At 38.9% G+C, this 27,143-nt stretch overlaps 1 protein-coding gene across 2 annotated transcripts; it reads right to left on the reverse strand.

The window, feature by feature from the left end:
• Nucleotides 1–91: 91 nt before the first annotated feature.
• DHX37 (DEAH-box helicase 37) lies at nt 92–26,766 on the reverse strand. Of its 2 annotated transcripts, XM_075274420.1 has the most exons (28): nt 26,715–26,766; nt 25,001–25,113; nt 24,754–24,920; nt 24,093–24,205; nt 23,108–23,474; nt 22,741–22,889; nt 18,285–18,377; nt 17,232–17,328; nt 15,291–15,404; nt 15,102–15,203; nt 14,006–14,120; nt 13,253–13,351; nt 12,112–12,191; nt 10,923–11,067; nt 10,252–10,328; nt 9,933–10,165; nt 9,517–9,628; nt 8,710–8,816; nt 8,117–8,305; nt 5,954–6,078; nt 5,185–5,301; nt 4,934–5,106; nt 4,254–4,368; nt 3,296–3,433; nt 2,373–2,467; nt 2,218–2,291; nt 1,757–1,854; nt 92–390 (listed from the first exon to the last, which is right to left on the reverse strand). In XM_075274420.1, exons 2-28 carry the CDS (start codon nt 25,101–25,103, stop codon nt 308–310), a joined length of 3,480 nt encoding a protein of 1,159 aa, XP_075130521.1. In that variant the 5' UTR covers nt 25,104–25,113; nt 26,715–26,766; the 3' UTR covers nt 92–307. The 2 variants fall into 2 exon arrangements, with proteins under 2 accessions (XP_075130521.1, XP_075130530.1); XM_075274429.1 differs by lacking the exon at nt 13,253–13,351.
• Nucleotides 26,767–27,143: the final 377 nt, after the last annotated feature.

Below are 27,143 nucleotides of genomic sequence, written 5' to 3' on the forward strand. Positions count from 1 at the left end.
GCAAAAAGGAAAAAAAAATATTTAGATTTTATTTTAATTTGTTATATACATATTTTACAATATGTAATACATGTAAAAACAATATCAGTCTCATGAAATATGTGACTTTAGTTACATTGTAACAATGTATTAAATGCCATGGGGGAGGCAAACTACAAAATGACTGAATTACAAAATATTAAAGAAGAGATCTTGAGTCAGTCGCCATCATTGTATACTTCAAGGCACTTCAGATGGTCAATGTTCCTTCAGATATAAATTATCTCTGTGTATGTATGTATACATACATATAGAAATATTTTCATATTCAAGATGAGATTGGTGGCCAGGCTTTAGTAACCTCCGCGTGTGCTGCTTCAGGAATCCATTGACAATATGCATGTAAGAGGTCTAGGGAAGAAAATATTCAGTTTAAAATGTAATAATCTCTATTTATACAGCACCAACATATTCTGTAGCACTTTACAAATAGATAAACCACAAAGTAAAAGCCTCAGATACTTAAAACTTTACTTACATCTGCTCAAATTACTGAACATGTGGCAACCCCCGAAACCAAAGCAATCTGATTTTGAGGCTTAGGCCCCACATAGTGAATTGCTGCGAAAAAACCAGCGGTGAAAACTCTGCAGACTTTCTGCCGCTACTATACCAATACGGAAACCGCCAGTATTTCCATATGTATAACTGACATGCTGTGACTTTCAAAACCGTAAGCATTTTTGAAATTGCATCTTTTCCACTGCAGAATTTTTTCTGCAGCGTGTGGTCAGGATTAACCAGAATCCCATCCACTTTAGAGGTAATGTAAAACACTATTTTTACAACATGGAGCCCTGGCCTGAAAGGGTTCTTCCAGATCCTTGTCGCATTTACTGCTTTTTGAAGCTTTTTGTTTTTTACCTGCCACTGAATCCCACTGAAATGATCGGGAGGCAGATTGAGGTGTTTTCAAATGAGATTTTGAGACAGAAAACCTTAATATCTTTTCCAAAAATCAGTGTGAATATACCTTAAGGCCGGGGCTCCACAGGACGTAAACGCCGCAATTTGCCCGTGGCGGAAATGCTGTGGGAAAAATCGTGACGTTTTACAGTGCAAGCAAAGGGGGATGGGATTCATGCGAATCCCATGCCCACTTTGCAGAAAAAAACGCAGTGTGGAGACACTGCGATTTGCAGCTTTGCAAATCGCAGCATGTCAATTATATCTATGGAAACGTCGGCGGCTTCCCCGTAGATATAATGTTAAGAGAAAGTCCACAGAAGAAAAGCGCTGCGGAAAGAACCGCAATGCGATCACGCAGCTGTTCTTCCCGCAGCGCTTTAGTGCTGCGTATATCGCTCGTGGGGCCTTAGCCTAAAGAGGTGTTCCCATGAACATAACCATATTTAAATTTGTAGACAATAAAAGTTAAAAAGTTTTGCAAATATAAATTAAATATTTTTCAGAATTTTAAAGATTTTCTCTATCCATCCTATTGATCTTACTAGTCTGTTCTCTTGATCGGTTGCTAGTACATACGGCCATGAATGAAGAAACTTTCAATACTCTGAAACCTAGCTAAGATTTAGATTATCTTCTCATGCATGTAGTTCCCCTGCCTGAAAACATGTCCAATATGAGGAAATCATGGCTGGGTTTTGTAGGAAAAAAACAAACTTGTAGCTGAGAAAAACTAATAATGCAGATAAACCCAAATACATATTGGAATAAAAGAAATATTAAAAAATAAATAAAAAAATAAAACCCTTACATTTAGGATCATTTTCCCACGCTGCAAGTAAAGAGGACAAATTGTCTGCATTTGAAGAAACCAAGGCTCGCAATAAAGTTTCTGTTCTAGGCTGAAGCCTGTAAGAAATAGAGGATTAAAAGTAAACATGGCAAACATAGAACAACTGTAGAACACATACACAATTGCCTGTTCTTATTCTAAGCCTTTGTCTACATGGCAAGTATGTTCAAGATTTTTCTGAACATAAATGCAGACACTGCTTGTACATGTGGCCAAATGCCAAAGGAAATAATGCAAATAATGTAACAATTATGGTAGTGGCCAGTTATTTGCAATATGTGGCCTGCTGATTCTGATGGTAAGGACTTTAAGATTTTGGGGAGAGGGGGGAGCTGCAGCCAATATAGCCACTGGAGACTAAATACTCAAGGCCACTAAACAGCTAACACCACAGAAGTAAAAGCAGTTCAGTCACTTACTTTGCCCACGTTTTAAGCATTGTTGCTGGACTAGATAGTAAAATACTGGTGTAGGAACCAAGTTTTTCGATCACCTGAAAAAACCAAAGAACAAGCAGATTTTAGAGAATGTGATGCAGCACTGACTAGAACAGTAAAGAACTAGGTCTTTATACCTTTCCTTCTAGCAAAAACTTTGCAAAATATTTGTAGCGGTCAAGACCTTCTGGGTAATCCACCTCTACAGCAGGCAGCTGCCATCCAACTCGATCTGAAGGAAAAAGATCACAAATGTTAATAGTCATAAAAAAACGACTATATAGTAAATGGTATAACAAAACCTATAACCCTGTCCACATGACAGAAGGATAAAGTATTTTATTTTATCAAATGTTTTAATCAAAATTATAGACAATGCATGACTTGTATGGCAGGGCGCGGTTTCACAGAAAGGGGATGTGGCCAACCAACAAGCACTCAGTTTTCAGTATGGCAACTCTGTTGGTCTGTATACAAGTTCCCTGGCTGACTTCACCAGTGACGTCCCATTTAGGTGAGGGGACCTCTGCAGTCAGTCACAGGCCTCAGCGGTTACCTTGACTGCTGTGATGTGCCATTTGTGAGTTTACTGCTGAGCCCTGCGATTGGCTAGAGTAGTCAGCTGGCACAAGGACAAATAGCGCAGGGACCTGTATACAGACGGATGGCGCTGCTGTAAAAGGCAAGAACTAGTTTGTTATGTCAATTGCCCCTGTACCAGCACTATTAAATAAAAATAGGAATTTGACACCTTTAAATGTAGTGTTCAGGCATAATGTGCATTCAGTCTTACTGGCAAAATTAGTCATTTTTATTGATAGAGATAAAAGAATAGAAAATGGATAAAACAGAAACAAAGGTTCACACAAACCTACAAACACAGGGAACTGCAAACAGCAATAAGTGGATGTGATGAGATGTTGCTGTTGTAGTGGCAATAGAATATAAAATCTGTATAGCCTAAACATTAGATGAATAACCTCACCAGACACCCAAACAATAAAAATATCAGGATTATCTTTCAACCTAGAACAAATAGAACATTTTCTATTATACATACAGAATGTGCTTTCCCTGTGACACTTCACCCTTCCTGATGTAAGACAATAGATGGGAGGAGGGTCTTCCAACGGATCTCCAAAATGACAATACTGGGGAAGCAAGACAGGAATCCATTCTGGCTCAATTGCGGAAACACCTACAAGCAAAACAGAGTCAAAAGGATCCCGAAAATTACAAGTTAGCCAATACCAAACAAAAATAGGCAGCGCAGGTGAAAAATGCAGTTTGTTTCCAATCTCCCTAACCAATACCAATCCTCATGACATTGTCATCCAGTCATGTTTACAGAAATCTGTTCCATGAATATATTCAGCAAAATTATATAGAGTACCTAACCTTTCAACAAGTGTTGCATAAATCAAGAGTACAATGTGTGTACATCTGAAGTAACACGAAGTCTGGCTGTTACATTTGGCAATTTTGGCAGATTTCCCCTCTGCAGGCGCTATCTGTAGTTTGTATTCCTTTCTGGGCTAGGGGAGCCAGCTGTCGTACAATGCATAGAGAGAGAAGAGAGAATAGGCAATATTCTGTCTCTCTCTCAGATACAGACCCAGATCCATGCAGCACATATATAGAGAAATACTGACCTGTACTGAAGTTACCAGAGTTCATTGGTTGTGAAAGAAATTCCTATTTAGCCCCACCTTGAAACCAAAAGCTACATTCACACAACCAAGGTAAAAATGTCCAATGTCACTGCTGTTTTGCACCCAAGGGGCAGCCATTTTCACTGATACACCATTACATTTGAGAGTATGGAGGGATCCGTGAAAACAGACATAGGACATAGAAATAGGACATGACCTTATTTTAATGGTCTGTTACAACAGACCATGAAAATAACAGTCATGTGAATAGCCCTCCATTTAGTGATAGGGAGAAGGAAGAATTCTACTTGACAATAACTACACAAATAGGACACAGGAGCATAACATGATTAACCAGATTCTCACCCTTCATGTACATCTTGGTTGTTTCCAAAATTTCTTGATAAACTACAAAATCAGGAAGTTGTCTGAACAGAGAAGAATTTGGATGGATAAAAACCGGATCTTCAAGAAGAGGAGTCTGAAAATAAGAAAACAAAAGGTCTGATTGAGTCAAGAACTGAAAACTAAAAACACATTAGATAACCTACACCTTATGAAACAAAGATGGTACTTCTAAAGTAGGGCAAAACTACCATGGTCGCTGCACAAAACTGATACATGATCAATGAACAAAGAGAAAGAAGAACAGAATAGGGGAAAAGACTAAATTGTCCTATTGTTTAAGTATAAGTAAACTTATTTTTTTCTGTAAATTAATTGTGCAGGCATGGCTTAAATTGTGGTACCATGCGCAAAAAAAAAAAAAAGAGCCAAAATTTTGGCACTTTTTTTGGTGTAATCTAAGCCAACTAATCAGACAATTTGATAGATCTGGAGCAGCTTTGGACTATTAAGTCTAATGTTTGCACAGTCTAACCTTTAAACAGTTTTAGCAACTTGATTCATAACATACACCTATTCTCAAACTAACATATGAAAGCTATACCAGGTGATAAGGGACAGACAAGGACAAACTGATGCATAGCTTTCTGCACAACTTCCAAAAGGACTAGATAATATATAGAAGGGTTATGTCTGCACACCTTATATGCATTCCTCCATTTGTCATCCAGAAGCTCTTCAGGACGAATACGTCTAGCTATGTGATCACCCAAACCAGACATTACAATTTGCCTCAGATAATTCACTTGGCTTTCTGTAGGCGGTTGCATCTTGCAGTCAACAAAAATGGAGATGTCCGGGCACAAGGAATTTACTGTAGAAAAAAACCCAGAAGACATTTAATTGTCTATAATCTATGACTTATTAATCTGGGGTTCTGGACTGTCCTTACCTGCTGTGGTTAGCTGTCCTCTTAAACGCCTTATCTCCATCATGGCTTTATACCTAAGGCCATTGCGCTCACAAAATGTTGGCGTTAGTCCAGAGTATTCACATGCACCCACAGCTCCTGCAAAGTGGAGATTTTCTAAATAATCATAATATACTGGACACAAAATTCACCAATGAAGTCATATCTACTATATCTACTTATAATCCATAATACAGTTTTGCATGTTTAGCTTGGCAAGTCTGTTACAATGACATCTTCAGGTAACGCAGTGGGACATGTATATCATAATTGTCCTTGTTGCTTATAGCAGCCATTCACAATGCAGATTTAAGTATTCAAGCGCTGAATACAAATTTAAGGATATCCCATGTTATGTTGTGTCGGGTAATAAAGACTGGGGTATTTTTGGACAGTGTCCTAATTGTATTTCATGATTACCTATGGCGATGTACTAGACGAGCATTGTGCTTAACTATACACTCTTTTTATTGAAGATCTATAACCTTTTGGACTGATCCAGCAATGTCTCATACAGAGAAGAGCCAGAAACATATCACAGATTTCTCAGTAAGTATGCCCTTATCTAATGGGCATTTGATATTTTACCCAAGAACAGGGACTGTCATGATCAGCTCAATGCACTGGATCTAAACGCTCTTCATTTCTGAAGGAAACAAGGCTACATGCATTTTTACAGTGTCAGAACACATTTTGGAAATAAACATGAAGCTACAGTACAAAGACTCTATACAAAACTCTTCATGCATACCTAGCATAACCATAAGGTCTCCAAGTTTTTGTCCAGGGCCCTGTCCTGCCCATATCTTCTGCATCTGCAATACTCGGGCCTGTTTGCCTTTTAATACTACTTTCTCTTCATCATTAAGCGCTGGCCTATTGAGGGAAAAAAAAAAATTCATACACCATTTACTTAAACTAGTTATATAAAAGGCTTTTCCGACTTAATAAAAATGTGAACACCCCCCCCCCAAAAAAAAAAAAGACTATCTATTGTGTGATGAATGAATGCTCACCAGTTCAAGCCACTGAAGTCTGCAAAATGTTATTTTTTAATATTTTATTATCATGTTCTTCTCTGTATAGTACATTTTGATGCTACCAGAGCTTGCTGTGGATAAGGATTACTATGTAAAAGACTACAGTTCCCATGACTCGTCTCCCATCACTTACAGATGGTCTCTACATGCTCCTCGATTACAAGGGGTACGGCAGGGTAGAAATTACTTACTTTGGCATAGCCACTAATGAAATTGTGGTAGAATTGCACCTCAACACTGGCATACATGCCTTACACCATTTAAGACACTTTGTAAAGCCTCGCACAACAAGGGGTGTGCATTAGTGTGGAAGGCTTCCTGGCTTAGTGGACCTGACTTATGACACTGGGGCAGATTTCTCAAGCAAAATGCCCCAGAATCCTGTAGTTAAAAAGGTCTAACATGCTGTGCCCCACATTTATAAGTTGTTTTACACACTATTATGACTACAAAATGAGGAGAGTTTCGCAGGAAGGGCATGTGCCCTAATACGACACTGTGGTGCAATAATGTGCCAAAATTTTGGTACATTTTTCATTAATAAACTAAGCCAACTAATGATAAATCTGGTGCAGTTCAAGTCTACTTAGTCTAAATTTCCACTGTTACACAATAATAGCAAATCCGACCCTCTGTTTTCACACATAAAGCACTCCAACTACCACAAACATCTGTGTAATTTTTCTTTCTTAACATGTTGCCCAGCAAGTGGCACATGAACCAATCAGAGGCAGAAAGAGAGAGGGGGGGATGGGAGATCCAGGGAACCAAGAACATATGAATCATGCGACCTCTGACATTGTGTTCTACAGGGAGAAGAGTGAAGATAACCAAGTTTAATCTATGGGATGCTGTGCAAGAGATATGCTAAACTGTCTTACATAGCAATCAGCTACAGACAGTACATTGGAAAGTGACTAATCCTACTGCATATAAGCCATTTACTGACACAGAGAGATGAGCGAGTATGACACATAATTATTGAGAGTCTGAAGACCCCTTTGTTGCTGGTTTACAAGTAGCTGCCTGCTAGTATCTGAAAAACCATGTAGACCCCTCTCTACTCAAGGTGCACAACAGTACTAACAATAAAAGCTCTTTGATATGAACACCCAAAATCGCTTTGAAAAGTTTTTCTGAAAGAAGATGAACTCTATGCATAATGCCTTGAGAAAAAAAAAAAAAAGTCACTGAGGGACTCCTCCACTAAAATATATATTAAGAGATACAGGAGGGTTGTGAGGGGTTGGTAAAAACATAACCTTTAATATATATTGCTAATAAAAACTGAAGTGCTTATAGACATGTCTTAATAAAGGTTTGTTCAGGTTCTCTCTGTTAACATCTTGATCAGTAGCCCCCTAACTTTGGGCCGGGGCCAGTCATTACGTGAATAGTGACACACACAATTGGTGTAACTCAAAACTAATCCTAGAGTATACTCCCATCCATGCAGGGATGAGCATTATCTAAGTAACAGCGTCCACCATTGGGGGACTGGGAAATGCAGTTTTTACTGCAATTTCATCCTTTTAGGCTAGATATACATCATTATCTAGTTTATCGTCCTGAGAAACCCCTATTTATGATAACTATGGGGTGGGACGCGTTGAGGAATAGTATATTGTGGCTATGCGGGAACAGATTCTTTAATCCCAATCTGCCTTAAGAGGATCATATCTACCAGCTCCTTTATCTAGTTGTAAGGATGTGCGACATGGATGGGAAGATACTCTAATGGGATTGCTTTTGAGTCATACCAATCCATTGTGAATGGCACTATTCACCTAATGACTGGCCCTTGTATGCTAATTTAACCCTATATTGACTCCATCTGGTATGTACTAACAAAGAATATTGTTCAGGTCACCTACCTGCCCAGCTCCTCAAACAGTTCTCTGACTGTCATGGCAGCCACTATAGTAATAACATATGGCAAGCAGTCATGCTGCTTCCCCAAAGCAAGCATTTTAGCATATCGAGGAGCCACTGGAAAAGATGCCATGGTCTTTCCTAGGGGTGTGATGGGACAACCGAGTTTAGCTTTCTGTATCACATTTAGTCTGTTAAAAAAATAAAAATAAAGAATATTTATTGTCAAAACATATCAACATGGCAATTCATACAGTATTTACAGACAACATAATGCCTAAAGAAAAATGGTTTGCTTTCATTTCAGAAATGTATCCAATATGGAAAAATAAAAAAAACATATGCAAATGAATAAGACTAAATGGCCATACCGAACACAGTAAATCGACAACTTCTGATTCCAGACAATGGGACAGATTTATTAATAATGTCCAAGTTTTAGACAGTGAACCTTTAGACTACATGATCTTAAACAGAGCAAAGTTTGTCAAAGTATCGTTATCAAATCTGGGGTGCATCTTATAGTCAAATACAATTGACAAATACGGTATACTATGGCACAGTAATTTGAGATTCAGCAATATCATGGTCTTACCTGCCAGTTTTTGGAGGCTCTTTTAATGCTCCAAGGGCAATTAATAACTCCTCTGCTGCTATCAAAGCATCAGTTGATGGTGGTGTGGGAAAAGGGAAATTTACCACCTAAAATCAAAGTAATAAGTTATTTACCAATGTATAATGTGTAATTTATCAACTACATCTAACAGGAGAAAATATAGTTTTCAGGAACATCACGAGAAAATGTATTTCAGCACATCAGGGAATCTACATAAAGCCAATCTTTAGTCAGTGCACTAAAGCATAATTAATAGGAGAAGTGGCATGCTACAAAAATCCTACTAGTTTTGGACTGTTTTTTATTATTATAGTCTTTTAGGTTATTTAGGAGAATATAGAGATGAATAATTATATTTCCCTCAGCGGGTAGATTGGGGTCAGCAACCTTCGGCACTCCAGCATGTTCAATTCACTTCTATGGGAGTTCCAAGAATAGCAGAGCAAGTATATATTCTGGAAGTATGTAAATTCTGACCCCTGAGGTAAATTAGTACTGTCTTTAGTGATCCATATGATAATGCACATTGGGATTGATAGAGTATAGATAAAGAGAAATATACAAGTCAAGATGGTTTCTGATCAGGGGCTGTAAAGAAGATGAATTGCAGGGATATTAAGTGCAGTATACATGAACAAAGCCTAAAGAGTGTCAGATAATCAAGTGAGGATCCAGGGATGGAAAAGAATGTTTTTTCTTGGAGTACGTCTTTAAGAGAAAACAATATCTGCATTTTGCTATTTCAAACACAATGATGTTCATACATTCCAATTATTTATTTCTCACCTTTTCAATGTTCAAATCTTTCATTTGAAGAACTAAATCTTCTACAGGACGCCTTGTTATTTCAGGCTGTGAAAATTGTTCAAAATCACTGAAGACGGCTGAAGAGTACAACCTGTATATTTAAGTATAGTGGATACTTGGGTTAAACAAACAGCGGGATTATTTGTCTTAAATTCTCAAAAATATTACCAGACATACATCACTAAACTCATTCAGCTGCTGGTTAAATTATGACCCAGAACACTACGAGCACTGTATATACCACACTGACACACACACAGCTGTCATGAATTTAACAACAGTGTTAGATCAGCAGACACGTCAATTCATGTACGTTGTTACAATAAGATCTACTGTGAACCACAAACACACCACCCTGCAAATAAAAGGGTAAGTCAGTAGCTGAGGAACGTCACCTGTAGCAGTGACCAGGCTCTGTTCGTCCTGCTCTTCCTGCTCTCTGATCAGCTGAAGCTTGGGAAGTCCAATCCACACGGAAGGAGGAGACACCAGTAACTTTATCGTAGAATCTTTTTTTCACTTTGCCACAATCCACAACATATTTTATGCCAGGAATAGTAAGGGATGTTTCTGCTACATTGGTGGCCACAACACATACCCTAGTACCACTCGGTGGAGGACGAAAAACCTGCATGAAAACAAGTCAAACCATAAGTCGTCACAAAGAGAAGTAGGACCTCTACACAGAAGAATTCTTATTTTAAGAAGCCTTACCTTGGCTTGCTTTTCAGGAGCTAGCAAGGAATACAATGGTAATACATAAAGTGGCAGACTGGAGTCTGACTCTCCATCTAGAAAATGAAGAAAAAAAAAAAAAGGCTATTGTGTTGTCCATGTATAATATATAAATTATAGGATGTTGTGTAATGTACAAGTTAGGATATCAAAACCAAACCAGTAAATGTGAAACAGTATGAAAACGTTTAGGGTCTCAGGAAATCCCTAAAATATACTTTTATCATACAAATAAGATAAGGAGGACTTACACCTCCGTTTAATAGCAGCCATCAAAAGTAGCCTTTCCCCAAAAAATATTTCTGTTAGTCTCAGCACAATTATGCTCTCAGCAGTCAGGTGGGTGGTCCCTGCCTCTCAGCTCCAGTCAAGGACTGCCCACTTGACACTCGAGAGTATGACTGTGCCGAAAGTAACAACATGGGAATGGTGAGGGTTAGACAAAAAAAAAGTCCAACGGTGCCAGAATCAATGGATAAGCACCTATTGAAACATGTGGTTAGCTGAAGCTGGTGAAGGTAGTGAAAGGTCCTCTTTAGTAATACATAAGGTATATATCAACTATGGCACAGACTAAACAGACATCCCTTTCCTACAGCAGACAAAAATTGTGTCTACACAATAGGCTGCAAAGAAACAGGAATCTTGACCTTCATCTGATCCAGCATCTCCTATATCCAGGTCCAAGTCTGACCCTGCTCCTCCTTCCTCATCATCTCCAGCAGCCTCGCGATCTTCATCCCCTTCATCCACTGGCAAAGCTGAATAACTGTCTAAGTTGATTTTCGGCAGGTTCTAAATTAATATACAAAAATATTATGAAATACAGGAAAATCTGCAGACAAGAAGAAAATAGTGACTTTTAACCCTTTCACTTCCAAGGACTGCCAAGTAGCTACTACGTCCTCCCTACTAATGTTGACATCTCTGGACTGCATCAACATATCTTGATCCTTTCTTTAAAATGCATTTTAAAGAGGAGAATCTAATCTTTAAAATGATACCAATAACTTGATGATAGAACTTACAGTTTTGGAGCGATTCACTGTTGAAAACGCTATTTGGTATTGAGATCCAACTGCAGATCTCAATTCCCGACAGTGATTCAACAGTGAATCGCTCCAAAACTATAAGTTGTATCATCAAGTTCTTGGTATCATTTTAAAATTGAGATTCTCCTCTTTAAAATGCATTTTAAAAGATATTTTGATGCAGTCCAAAGATATAGGGCTCTAAAGTGTCCCCCCTCCTGTCTAAGCAAGCAATTTGCGAACTGTAACAGGAAAGGGAGGGGGGCAGGAGCAGCCCAGCAGCGTGCACAAAGACAGAGAAACAATCTGACTCTGTACATAACTTGTATGTGACACCAGCAGGGGGGTGGCAGGGACTCTTCTGTCCCTATTAACCCTTCTCCATACTATACATTTGCTCTCTGATTGGCACCTACAGGTATAATGTAATTCCCCCCTGAGCCTTACTAGTGGGGTATTCTTATGTTATACCCTTTAAACATAACCAGGAAGTTTATTGGTGCTGTGACCCAGACATTTACCATTGTCCAGGTCGCAGCGCCAAAAAAAAGTCGCACCAAACACTTACACAACATATACTCCCCGCGTCACTCACAGTGCCAAAATCCGCCCCACCGCCCCCGGTGTGAACTAAGCCATACTGTGTTTCAGAGAAAAACACAGGGTTTTTTTGTAATGAGGGATTATGTTGGTATTTCATGTTGCCAAAAGTATAGGTAGCATGAAACTACTGACCAGATTTCCGTTAATAAACACTGTGAAACAAAGTGACAAGAATTGGATATTTTTTTTTCCACATAACAAATACCATATTCTTCTTTGGCTTGGGTTTTCTCTTCTTGAATTCTTTTAGTGCTTCTTCTTCCTGTGCATCTTCATCTTTGTCATCTACAATCGAAAAACAAGAAAAAAATATCAGTTTCTGTCTAAAGAGGACCTTTCTTCAAGTCTGTTAACAGGCGCTGTGCCACTAATTCCAGCACTGTTGGAATTTTCTCTCGAGTCTCCAGCTTTCCCCAGCAACAAGCACAGTTAGTTTTGGTGCCTGATGAGCTATTTAAGCTCTGTAATGTCAGAAGGGCGGTGTCCGGCAGGATGGGTGTGATTCAGAGCTCCAATCAGAGGCAGCCAATGTCAGAGCTCAGAATCACACACTTACCTACTGCTGCCTGACACCACCCCCTCCTGACAGTACAGAGCCTGTATAGCACATCATGTTTCACACCTAACAACATTGCTTGGTATTTAAAGAAAAAATTCCAAATGTGCTGGAATCAGTGGAGCAGCAGCTATTCATTGATGTAAACAGATGGACTTGATGGAGGTAGTAAAAAGAGGCAGCCTGAACTATTTTCGGAAATTCTGTGATTGGGGCCACCTTTTCCTTCACTGCGGCCACAAAAAAAAAAAAAAAAAAAAGAAAGAAAGAAAGATAAGAAAGAAGTCCACTGTTCTGAAGATAAATGTGGATTTCGCATCTGCCATTTATGACACACACTGTGGCTATAGTCAGGAATGCCCAGATGGTAAAGTGGCTTTGTAGTTCTAGGTGAATTAAGTGTTAATTACTGTTTAAATGAAATTTCAGACAGCTTTTTTACCTCCTTGCAGACGACCATATGAATAATCAGTGTCGTTTTTTTCCTCGAATAGCACACTGACCCATTACATAATGCTCACATACCAGTGCTCTGTGTATGCTGCTACCAGTCAGACTGGACAGAGAAACAAAAAAATCCATCCTTACCATGTTCTTCTCACAGCTGCTTTGATTTGTAACATTGTATACGTGTAAGCTAAAACACGACAAGTCTCTTCCTAGCCCTGAATTCTGGGTTGCTATTTCTTCCTTACACTGGTACATTGCAACAAATTGCCAGCAGTGGGACTGTTTTTCAGCCTCTAATTTAACACTAATAATTAAATGTACTGCCAACAAGCAAACCCACCTTTAGGTCTTTGTTTTCCTCGATAAGGAAACATTTTTCTCAACCTCCTACAAAGTGAATGTACTTCTGCTTGACCTGTGAGGAAGATTAAGATTCCCCCTAATAATAAAAGAGATATAAGCTATGAAAAAAACTGCAGAAAAAAAAATGTTATTTATATAACAGGGTTGCAGTCTACTATCATTAGACGTTTACTCTAAAGTCAAGCATGGAGAGGTTCACAGCTGTTTCTTTGTGTGACCAGCCTCTTTTATTATAAGAGATCAGCTATAAAATATGAAGTAGATATATAGTAAGGCTGGGTTCACGCTACTCTTGTTTTTGTCTTCCCTCAGAGGATGACAGCAACGGACATTAAACTGTTGTAAAGACCAGACACACACTGATTCTTTGTCTGTTCCCATTGACACTAATGTAAACAATATGACAGACACAATTATCCACAATGTTCGTTTATTTTAGTAACGGAAGAAAAAGTCCTGCATGCACAACCACAAAAGTAAAGAAACATAATGGAAGATAGAGTCTGTCATGTTGTTTACATTAGTGTCAATATGAACAGACACTTAATCGGTCAGTATCCATTCTCTACAACAGGTAATGTCCACTGCTGTCATCCTATTACTGAAGACAGTAACGGACATTAACAACAGTAGTGTGAACGCAGCCTAATGAGCTTGGAAGATCTACTCTGGTTGTAACAAGTCATCGCGCAACTAACTACATTATGCAATTGTAAGCTCAAACCGTTACCTGATGGGAGCATTCTGTGAATCTTGCAGACCTTTCTGAAACACTCTCCTACATAGTCATCTAATGGAGTACGTTTATTAAAGTGAACCGTGACTGGAAACTGCCTGGCATCCACCTAAAAAACATAAGCCTACAGTAACCACTAAATTCATAAACATTTCACGGCGTGACCAAAGATTTTGGAAAAATTGTAAAGAAATTTCACTTTGTCTTAAAATATTGTTAGCATTCTTGGCAAACTTAAGGGACTGTCTAGAAGGAAGTGAGCTGAGGTTTTTGTATGAATTACTTGTAAAAATATACAGTCGTATGCCACACATTAAGAAAGTATTATCTTTTCTGCATGAGCACATGAAGCAGATATTCTTCTTGGGTATTAAGGACCAAAAATTGTTTTTGTATAGTCATCCTCACCTTCAAGACATCATAATTATTTTTTTTTAATATTTATAGCAACATAGTTGTATTTTTCAACATCATTTTAGGGTACATATAATTTATTAACAATGGAATGGAAAACAATGAAGAAAAAAAAAATTGCAAATCCACCATTTATTCTGACATTAGAAACTTTGCCAGACTCACCATATAGTATAAATCACAAGTACATTTTATTGAGTGCGTCAGTTTGACTGTGGTGATAGAAAATTTTTTGAAATTTTTTTTTTAGAATTATTTACTATTATTACTTTTATCAAAAAAAAATAATTAGCTTAGGTCAATATTATTGCCATCTTACAACCCCTTCTACAACTCTCACCCTGGCACCCACTCAGCTTTCCCAGATTTATTTGATGACAAAGAAGAAACATTTCAACCCCCATCCCATATAGGAGATGTGTGTGAACTGACAGGGGGGTGGGGGGAAATAGGAATCATGAGCCAAAGAGGGTGCCTAACATTATAAAAGCTGTTGATACCAAGACAAACTTTGCCACATCTTTGAAGCCTATCCAAAAGTAGAGTTATTTTTCCCATACAGAGAATGACATGAAAATATAAATATACCATAATACGCAATTTAACGTATTTTAGTCACTTCGCTTTCCCCAAAAAATAGTAATGAAAAGCGATCAAAAAGTCAGATCTCTCTCACCTTGATAACAGGAGGAGTAATGGGAAAGAGTCTCTTGTTTTCAGTGAAGTCTTCAATACGCAGAGTAGCTGACATGATAATCAACTTTAATGGAAGTCCTTTCTGTTAAGGAATGTACATACATTTCAACAGTTTATATATATACACACATTATAAGGTAAATTATGAAACCGGATTTCTCTATATTACCTTTGTACGAAGAGGGACAATGCGGGATAAAAGTCCAATTAAAATATCAGTATAGACACTCCGCTCATGAGCTTCGTCAATAATTATTACTCTGTACTTTTTAAGCAAGAAATCCTAAAAAGATACAAAAATAATGGAATTGGTGGGTAGGATGGAATGTAACATATAGAATGGTCACATTTTATTTGACTCATTTTCTCTTCTATTCATAATGGCAGAATGATGTCTTTGCTGCTTGCATGATATCCATACAAACAAAATCAATAAAGAAAGTTGAAAAAAAAAAAGGGATATGATTTGGGGAATTTTTAAAATCAAAGTCAAGTGCCAAATAATCCCATAATGCAGATTTTCAGTTTGGATTCTGTAGGAATTTACATTATTTACGGGGTATCAAGAACTTCATCCACATGTAGCAGAGGAAATCCAAATGGAATCCAGTGCATATTGTGGATTTTTTATCAATGTAATTGCTGATTTTTAACATAGATTTCACTCTCTCAAGCTGTATAGCACCTAGAACTGAAATTCTGATGCCAATTTAAAACTTAAGAAAACAGCTCTAGGTTCTGTACAGTCAGAGATAGAGTCATTTGAAGCTCCTCCAAAAGTTCAGTCTCTTGCAAATATGAATTTTCAAGAGATTTTTGTTTATAACCACAAGATTAGATTTTGGTAGCATAGTAACTGTTGCATTGCTTCTACTTCAGCCTTTTTGAGAGAAAAAACTATTACTGACGATGGAAAGACTTTCTGCTTTCAAAAATATACGAGGTTTAGAGGTGTACTTAATTTTCAAGATATGTAATACCTGTATTTTAAACAAAGCTACGGCTTCAGAAATTCCATCTTAAAAACAGATTTATGTCTAAGGGCTAGTTCACACAGGGGCAATGAGGCAGATTTTGACAGATTTCGCCTCAAAATCGACCTCCATACAATAGTGGTTTATGGAGACCGCTAGCTTTTGTTTTTCTGCTAGCCGTTTTTTGCTGCTAGCAGAAAAAAGAAGCGACATGACCTTTCCTCAGGCGGATTACGCCTGAGGAAAGCAATAGAAGTGAATGGAAGGCGAAAAACTCGTTGTGTTTTTAGCGTTTTTTTTTTTTTTTGCAAAAATATGAGACCGAAAACACGCTTTTTTTTTACAGTCCATTCACTTTTAGGGGAGGGGAAAACCGCCTGACGTTTTCTGAAGCAGTTTTTAACAAAAACTGCTCCAGAAAACGCTCCAAAAAATGCCTCAAGGTCAAAAAAATGCTTCCTAATTAGGAAGCGTTTTTTTTTCCAGACCAAAATAAGCCAGGCGGTTTTTACATGTGAACTAGCCCTTACAGGTATAGTGATTTTATGAAGAGATGTGCTGGATCTTAGTAGTATATGTCAACTTTGCACATAGTGAGCTTTCATTAAAAGGAGACTAAAAATGAAATTTTAAGTATCACCTATGTGAAGGTGGCTGTATGTAGAAACTGCTGAATAGCATATTGACAATATGCTACTTGCAGAAAATATATTGGAATGAGGGTGTTGTAGTATGATTATTTCATTTTACAATTCAGGGTTTGATTTGTAAATATCGCAGATTTGGAAATCGCACAGGCTAACAGTGTTTCCGTAGGTATGATTGACATGCTAAAGCTTTCCACTGCGGAATATTGTTTTGCAATGTGTGGAATGATTAACCAGAATCCCATCCACTTTGCAGGTAATGAAAAATACAGTGTACCGTACTTTAGCCGTGGCGTTTTTGCCAGCATGGGGCCCCAGCCTAAGAGCTATATGACATGAACTCCCGCCTGATTCGGATAAATTTCTCAAGTATGTGCTTACAAATGTCAGCTTTGGCATCAGACCTTTCAGCCTCATGATCAACTTTAACTCTTTACTAATATTATTCAGGTGGATTTCACGTTCAGTCAAAGATAAAGAGACACTCACCTTTTGAATTTCTTTCAGCAGAACACCATCTGTCATAAACTTTATTTTAGTTTCAGGAGAAACATTTCCTTCATAACGTATTTGATAAGAAACAACACTTAAAAAAATAAATATAGAAATATTTAAAAAACAAACATACATTACTATTGGAGATTTAAAGTGTCTGTAAAATTCTTTTTTTTATTATTTAAATAAGACATCTGAAGGGTCCATAATCATTTAAAGTTTTTTTTTTTTTTTTTTTTATTTACACTTTCTCGCCTCTCTTTTGGCCTATGTTAACGGTCGCAGTCTCCTGTAAACAGGTCCTGTGCTGTTTGTGCTACGTGACCATTACAGCCAATTACAGGCCTCAGCAGGCCACTGTGATGTGCCATTTCTGATGTAGCCCCTGAAGCTAGAGACCTGTATACTGAAGACTGGAACTCCTGCTGTGAAAACGGTGGCCCTGGTTGAGGGGAATAAAGTTTTCATATGTTTATGGTCCCTTCAGCTGCCACGTTAAAGGGAGTCCGCTAGGTTCAAAATGCCTCTCAAACAAATAATAGTGCCATGTAGGGACCTTTAACAGGAACAGAAACATACTAGTGTTGAGCGAATAGTATTTGATCGAATACCTCGCCGGCATAGGAATGCATGTAATCGGCCGAACACCAAGGGGTTAAACGCTTCGAAGATTCGATGCGTTTAACCCCTTGGTGTTCGGCCGATTACACGCATTCCTATGCCGGCGAGGTATTTGATCGAATACTATACGCTCAACACTAAAACATACCAATGTGGCAACAAACCGATAAAGCAATGTAGAGATGGTCATCTTTTTATGGATATGCAAATAAGCCTGAAAGTGCAAAGGGGGCGGGTCCAGATTGCCAAAAATGTGTAAAGCATGAACGGCAATATTTTGGTGCAAATTATGTATTCTGGTTCATTTGTTTTAATTTAGCTCCCCTACTGTCTTATATAGATATGTGCTTATGTATACAAATTATAAATATTGGACATATACAGTTATAGTTCAAGCAAATAACATACTCAGTAGCAATAACTTACTTTTGCGATAAGTTCATTTCAAGAGCCACTCTCTGCGACATGGTGACTGCTGCTACACGACGTGGTTCTGTGATGCCAATTATGTCATTTTCACTACAGAAAATAAAAGGGGGAATTACAAAAGTTACTTTATTTATTAATTTAAAAATTACTTTACTACATAGACTTACATAAAATTGTATTACACAAAGAGCTATTTATAAAAGTGAAAATGTAGCTGCACACTATAAAAGTCACAAATAAAGAAAGCAATGAGAGAAACGTTTCTTTTTAGCAGAGCATTAATTCAATTTCCCATTTCAATTTAAGAAAAGATTCTCCCATAAAGATATTTAACCCCTCCCCTCCCCAGCCACTTTTTGATTTTTCTTTTTTACTACTTTTATGTCGCTCACTGTGCAGTTAAAATTAACTATCACCTGTAGTCTGTGGATTGGTATGGTTATGGCGATAAGTATTTTCTTTTTCTTTTTCTTTTTTTTTTTTTAATGTTTTAGCCTCTTAAAAAAAATTTCAAAACTTTGCAAAAAAAATATATATATATATATATAACAAATTGTTGTCATATTCTGACACTTTTATTTATACTATTTTGGGATATGTATTTTTTTTTTTCACTTTTTATCCAAATTTTAATGTGAGACAAAATAGTGAAAAACAAAGTGGGCCGGCTCTTCTTTAAGTTTGTATATGGGTGTTTTAGGACACAAGGATACTGAAGTTGTACTGAATTCCAGGGGATTTGATCACTAATACAATGCACTGTAATGCTAATGTTTTATTACACGTTGCCTGGAGCTCCAGAGCCAGCAATCAACCCCAAAACGGATACGCCCACGTGCTGCCGTGAAAATGGCACCTCAGTCAGCTCCCACCGAGACTTTAGCAGGGTTAATCCCTACGATCAGTGCTTATCTGGAGGCTGCTCGACTACTGAGTAACTGCCATATTCAAAAACCAAACATCTGACATAATAGTATGGCGGATGTCGGGAGAAAGTTAAATTTGCAGACAAAACTTTAACTTTTTTTTGCAAATTTAAAGAGGACCTTTCATCAGATCGGGCACATGCAGTTTTATATACTGCTGGAAAGCTGACAGTGCACTGAATTCAGCGCACTATCGGCTTTCCCGATCTGTGCCCAGTGTAAAGCGCTATCGGTCCCGGGACCGTAGCGCTTCAGTGTCAGAAGGGCGTTTCTGACAGTTAGCCAGGGACGCCCTTCTGCCCAGTAGCGCCTATCGCGCTGTGCTCTAAGACCGGGGAGGAACGCCCCCTCCCTCTGCTCACACAGCTCGTCCATAGACGAGTGTTATCAGGAGCGGGAGGGGGGGGGGGGGGGGGGAGTTCCTCCCCGCTCCACAGTACAGCGCGATAGGCGCTGCTAGGCAGAAGGGCGTCCCTGGCTAATGGTCAGAAACGCCCTTCTGACACTAAAGCGCTACGGTCCCGGGACCGATAGCGCTTTACACTGGGCACAGATCGGGAAAGCAGTATATAAAACTGCATGTGCCCAATCTGATGAAAGGTCCTCTTTAAAGGGGCTCTATCATTGGGAAAAGTCATTTTTAGCTAAACACATCCTTGCATAGGCTTTAGAAATGCTATTCCACACCTACCTTTAGTATGTAGATTGCCTCAGTGGTTTCTGAATAAGTCCGTTTTTATTCATATGCTAATTAGCTTCCAGCCAGCACAGGAAGTTCCCAGCAGCATCCTCTCTGCTATTATCTCCTATGCATGTGTGTGCAAACAGGAAGCTGAGTCATCATCATCCAGCAGCAGCCTGTTCTGTATACTCCCATAGGAAACAATACCAAAGAGGAGTGCATGATGCATTGTGCTCCAGTCTAATTAGCATATGAATAAAAACGGACTTATTCAGAAACCACTGAGGCAATTTACATAATAAAGGTAGGTGTGGAATAGCCTTTCTAAAGACTATGCAAGGATTTGATTAGTTAAAAATGACTTTTCCCAATGATAGAACTCCTTTAAGTAAATAAAAAATGTCAGCGTTTTGTAGATTCTGTTGCATTTTTTTTAGCTAAAGCTTGAAGTGGATTTAGCAAAAGGTAGAAGTATAACAACTTCCTATATATTTCCCATTCCTCTTGTAGCCACTCTTGGCTTTTGTCTCAAAAAACCGCAACAAAATCTGTTATTCTCATAGGTTGCAATGGATATAACTATAAATACAGGAACTTTCTGGTTTGAAACTCAGCTATGGTTTCCTTATCCTTATGTATGTAGTGTTCAGGAAATCACGACTGGGTTTCTGAAAAGTGTCAGATTGGGTATACTACAAACATCTAAAACATTTGCAGGCGAGCGGAAAAAACAATTTAATAAAAACCCATATAAGGCCAAGGCCCCATGTTGCGGAAACGCAGTTTTATTGTTGCAGTTTTTGTTGCCGTTTTTTTGAGCCAAAGCCAAGAATGATTACAAAAGGAACAGGAAATATAAAGGAAGTTCTTACACTTCTCCCTTCTCCTCAGTCCACTCCTGGCTTTGGCTCAAAAAAGCGCAACAAAAAAGCTGCATTTCCGCAAGGTGAGGCCTTAGCCTAAACCGGTTTTCTTATTTCAAATGTGTATGACATGCAAACATATGGTGTCAAATGTCAATTCCAGTCGAGACACGTTGCACATCCAAAAGGGTAACAAATAGACACAAGGCCACTTAATCATCTATTCACAAAATACAGATCCCCAGAATCCAACTACCACCAGGTGTAGTAGAAACAAATGTACTGTTTATATGAGCTATGAATATAAAGATTTTTTGCCATGGCCATGTTCAAGTAGGGCACCTTTTACCCTAACAACAACTAGAGTCACTTTAGGAAAATAATCATAATAAGCAGATTTTCTAATATTTAGCCTTAATCTGAGATTTGTTTTTAAAAATTACGTTCATAATCTACTGTAATTCTTAGAAGAATTTACAGCACTCCATGCAGGAACAAGTCATGCTTTGTTGTGCATAAGACTAGCACATGGTTATTGGCTACAAGCCATCCAGCTAACTTTGTAACAGTCTTGTGCCACATGATGTATAGTTAGGTCCAGCAATACTTGGACTGTGACACAGGTTTTGGCATTTTAGCTGTTTATATAACTATCTTGCATATGTTTTGCTAATCTATAAGTGAGGGAAGGTTTTAGGAAGAATAGTTTAGTAATTACAGATCTGTAATACATGGCAGCCTTTTTTTCAAAGGACCAAAAGTAATTGTACAATTATCTCAAAAGCTATCTAATGGGCTGCAGGGCTATTCGCTCATTAATCCATTAATTAAGTAAAAGGTCTGGAGTTGATTCCAGTATGGCATTTGCATTTGTAAACTGTTGCTGTGAACCCACTAAATATGGTCAAAGGAGTTCTCAATAGAGTGAAACAGACTATCATCATTAGGCTGAAAAAAAAAAAGAAATCCATCAGGGAGATAGCAGAAATGTTAGGAGTGGTTAAATCAACAGTTTGGTACATTCTGGAATAATAACAATAATAATAATAATAAAAAAGGAGGAGGAGCACACTACGATCAACCAGTACCAGAATGATGAAAGGAAGAAAGTATGAGGCGTGGAATGGATCCAAAGGACACCAAATCCTCTGTAAAATATGGTGGGGGAAGTGGGATGGCATGGGGATTCATGACTCCCAATGGCACTGGGTCACTAGAGTGTATTGATGGTGTGATAGAAAAGAGAAGCAGCCAGATGAATTCTGAAGTGTACAGGGATATACTTTCTACTCAAATTCAACCAAATACAGCAAAGTTGATTGAACGGCGCTTCACAGTACAGATGGACAATTACCCAAAACGTACTTCAAAACCAACTCAGGAAAAGATGTGGAGTATTCTGCAATAGCCGAGTCAATCACAAGATTGAGCATGCCTTTCACTTGCCAAAAGAGGACCTTTCATGTCCTCGGGCACATGTGGTTTTATATACCGCTAGAAAGCAGACAGCGTGACGCATTCATGAGGCTGAGCAGTGAGGAATGCTCCCCCTCCTTGACAGTACTCATCCATAGACCATTATTGGGGGGTGTTCCTTACCGCTCACTGTCATGGCTGGGTGATAAGGAATGCCCCCTCACAGTATAGCGCTGTGGACAGATTGTCAGGCGCGGCGGTCCCAGTTACACTGTCAGGAACGCCCTTCTGACGGTGAAGGGCTATCGGTAAATGCACCGATAGCTCTTCACCTGGGGCACATAATGGAAGAACCGACAGTGCACTTTCGGCTTTCTAGTGGTATATAAAGGCTATTCCAATGTGCCATTACTTCAAACCGTCATTTTCTAATGATAGAATCCCTTTAAGGATCTGCCTCTGAACAGAGAGAATCCTGAACTGAATACAGGAATCTTGCTATAATACTTTCATGCTGCATGTTCATACTTGCTATACTTTACTCGCAATGACAACAGTTAACTTACCTCCCATAGCCAGCTTCATAGAGGAATTGTGGCACCTGAGTGGTTTTCCCACTACCAGTCTCACCACATAAAATAACAATAGGGTTTTCTTTAATGGCCTCCATGATGACCTGTTCTTCAGCTAGGATTGGGAGCTTTAACCTAGCCTCCTAATAAGACAATAAGGAATAGAATGCATGTGTCACTTTTATCGGTTAGTTCTTACCATGAAATGTTTGTATAATGTCACCAGCAACACTGCACTTGTAAATAAAACAATGGCTGTATGTTGATATAGCATGGTTCTATACTGTATCTCCTTATGACATACCATATTACATCTGGTTTTCATACCCTGCCTGCAGTAATTGTGAATTAAAACACAAACCTGAATTTCAGGAGATCGATCCACAGGAATAAATACTGCTGGTTGTGAGGGTGGAGGAGCAGGTTTATATTTAGCTTGCTCCTCAGTACTAGCAGTCTTAGATTCTTCTGGTATACTCTGGGCAATATCTGTTTCTATAGGTTTTACAGGACAGTTGACATCATCCCCAGTTTCTTCTTCCTTCATTACAGCTGCATGATCCATCTCCTCTTCTTCTACAGAGCTGTCAGAAGAGGCACTGTCTGCCTGTGCAGCATCATCATCATCTTCTTCCTCTTCTAATGGTGCTTTCCGCCTGCGCTTCTTGTTCGCTCCACTGATGCTATTTATGCATCCAACAACTTGGCTATTCACATCATCTAACATCCTATAAAAGAAAAGTAGTGTGATTGTCAGAAAAGCTGAGGATGCACCCATATTTGAATCTGTGAACAGAAGTGGGACACTCAACAATAAGAAATAAAGCCTGTATATACACCAAACATGTGAAAAATCATCCAATTTCAAAATGTCATTTTGTATTCTCAAGTATCATTTTAATGGGATTTTCTGTGTTTCTCATAGTGATGACCTATCCTTAGAATAGGTCATCAATATTAGACTGGTGGGGATCCAACACCCAGAAACGACTGGCAGTACTAGGTTACCACTGTTCAGCTCCCACACATTTCTGGCTGACGCGGAACCAGACAACTCCATTCAATGTGTAGTAATAGTGCCAGGTTACTGTAGGTCAACTTTCATGTACTTGAATGGCATCTGAGCTGCAGTAATCATGAACAGCCACCACATAGTCTTCCAGCTCCATCCACTGTATAGGTTAAGCGTCGGCAGCAACCTATATCAGCTGATTAGTGTATCAGGTGTAGAACTCCCACCAATCTCATATTGTTGGCCTATTCTATGAATAGTTCAATAATATGAAAAGAAGGAAAACCTCTTAAATAAGTAATGTTTAAAAAAAACAAAACGTAAAAAATCTTACCGTTTAGTGCTGTATAATCGATCCCCTGTGCCCAGCTTGGAGGTTGTATACAACAGATTTAGCTCTTTCTCAGAGGCCTGCACCTCACTCAGCTTACTGAGGAGATCTGATCTCTGCCAAACAGAAAAAAAAATCATTTATCACTTTTTTTCCCCACTGAGATGACAAGACAAGTAGTGAGTCTGGCGTATTCACTTATTCATAGAAAACCAGTTTTCTGTATGAAGCTGTGAAGCCAAATCACAGCAAACATAAAGCTGGAAACATATTCTGAATTTCAGATAGCTGTTTGTGGTTTGTTTGTGAAAGATGCCATTTTGTCAGTAATGCAAGAGGTCCGCAACCTTCGGTACGCCAACTATTCACAAATCTCTGAACAAGGATGGGTCGATCTAACCGTCAAAACAATTCACTGAAATATTTCATACGTCTAAATAAACTGGTTTGAAACCTAACTTTTATTAAAAGCCGATAACAAAAATCATTTTTCTGTTATCTAGTAATTAAATTCCACACACCCTTGGCTGCACCATTACAAAATCAAACAGATGTGATCCTTTGTGGGACAGCCTTACTGGGATGGCCACTGTGGCAGAAACATTGATGACGAAGGGAAGGCTGTGTGCACTCTCATAATTCAGTTCAACTAAAACAGACTAACCTGGCTCTTTTTTACTTTCTGTTCCAAAACCCTCTGCAGAGCTTTCTTCTGTTTTCGACTTAGTGCTTTTTTGGGGGGAGCACTTTCCGAAATTTTCTTCTTTTTGGATTTTTTGGATGGTAAGACTAAAGCGTTGCTCTCGTCCACACCTTTCAGTTGATCCGCTCCTAAAATAAATCATTTGATAAGAAAGTAATCCAACTGCCCTATACATTATTTTCATGCTGTTACCTGGTATCAATCTCACCTTCTACTTCAACCTGAACATTTTGCAAGGGTTCGGACTTATCCTCTGTGGTCTGCACTTGTTGCCTTGCTTTCCAATTATGTCGCTTCTTCAGTTTACCCATGCTGGGATTTCTGCAAGCAGTGATAAAAAAAATCATTAAATTCCTATGCATGCCCTGGTCACTGGGGTATCACCATCTCCTGCCTAGGCTCAGTATGATTACTTTCTCAGCTTCTAAAACAGGCACTATAAAAGTTATTCCTGTACTGACTGGCAGGCTTTGTTCTTACAGAAAGGAATAGGTGATAAATGTCTGATCACTACGCCCTACAAATCACTAGCATTGGGATCCCAAGTCACCTGATCCTTCTTATTGCAAAACTGTAATTATCAGAAATTTCAATAGAGTAGCAGTGAAGCATGTACTCTGTCACTACATTTAAAGTCTATGGGACTGGCAAGTATAGTAGCAATGAATGGAGCAGAAGAGGGCATGTTTGATTGCCACCACAATGAAAATCCTCCATACTGCGTCCGAGACAGGGGTCTGGGGACCCCTTTTCCAGCAAATTTGGGGTCCAAACATTGAAGGGGGAGGTGTAAATATTTAATACCTGCTCCACAAGATGTCCATTGTAGGATGACCCCTTTAATATAAAGATTGACAAATTAAGGGTTATCCACTTTCTAATACTGATGGCCTATGATAGGTATGACCTTTGCAAATCTGAAGTTCGGTAATGCTTACATGTCTGCTTATAAACGGGGCAGCACTGCAGTACCATGTAATCATTGCTTGGAACCAAACCATCCTGGAACAACTGATCTGCCGAGGTACTGTATGTCAAACCTTGCAGATCTGATATATAAATATAGGTCATCAATATTATAAACTGGATAACAACTTTCGTGTAGATTGTAAAGCAAATATTAATAAGAAAGAAAATGTTATTTTACAAAAATTCACTTTCAAATATACTTTTACAGAATTTTGAGTTTATGGGGGGGTTTATAACTGCTTTTGCCTGGTCAAGGCAGTCAAGCATGTAGTATGGGGGTGCAAACTGGTATAAGGCTATCATGGAGGGGGCCTGGATTCCTACCATAAGCATAAAATTACAGGTTATGTATATGATATGCTGGAGATGAGACCTTGATCCCCAGAAGTATTATTACTACCAAATTTTCCATAAAATAAGAATGCCTGACCTCTGTCCAACCACTGAAGTGGACGACTTTATGTCACAAGCTGCGATAGAGATGATCACTGGGTGCCCCAGCAGCAGGATCCACCTTCATCAGCTTCTCATTGGCAGACCACTCTCACACACCACAAGAATGTCCAAAAAAACAGACAACCCCTTTACTGACTGCAGACGCAGCTGCACCACTGGTCAGACCTCAGTGTACTGTATCATATGGCAAACTGCACAGAGTAGAGCAATGCATTCTGCCTTCCTTCTAGACCAAACACTGCCTATACAGCAAACACAGCGGCGCCATCACAGCATGGTCACTGCTTATGGTGTAACCATAATACACAATACACAGAAGTGGTGAGCTCTGCAGAGACGTCACGTGTAACCCTTTACTGACCAGCACCCCAGCAGTAAACTAGTAATGTGTCAGACCCTAGTCTAATAGCCGCCACACAACTGCAGTGCACACAGCTACACTATAGCGGACACACACTGCACACAACTCATATCATACAAGTGAAGCTCACACTCACCAGCCAGGATCCAGATACAATTACTACGTGCATGGAACACACATGGGGGACTGGAACCGGAACAGGAAATGACGCGGCGGTCCCAAACAAACTGTGCTCTCCGGCAACCAAGGGGCGTTCATTGCGTTCCTGTACTCTGATGGAGAGGATTAGTAGCGCAGGATAGCTTCATGAGATGCTCTTCTCTGAGGAATGTATTAGCTCTAGGTATAGCTAGTATAAGATGTCCTTGTTGTCAGGGGGATATATCAGCTCTGTCTATAGTTAGTATGCAGTAGTGCAGGATGGCCTCATACCAGCTATGTTTATAGATAGTATTCAGTGGTGCAGGATAGCCTTATGAGATGCCCTTTGTCTATAGCTAATATTCAGTAGTGCCGGATAGCGTCATGAGATGCACTTGTTGTCAGAGGGGTATATCAGCTCTTT

Source organism: Leptodactylus fuscus, chromosome 1 (assembly GCF_031893055.1).
Source record: "Leptodactylus fuscus isolate aLepFus1 chromosome 1, aLepFus1.hap2, whole genome shotgun sequence".
NCBI lineage: Eukaryota > Metazoa > Chordata > Amphibia > Anura > Leptodactylidae > Leptodactylus > Leptodactylus fuscus.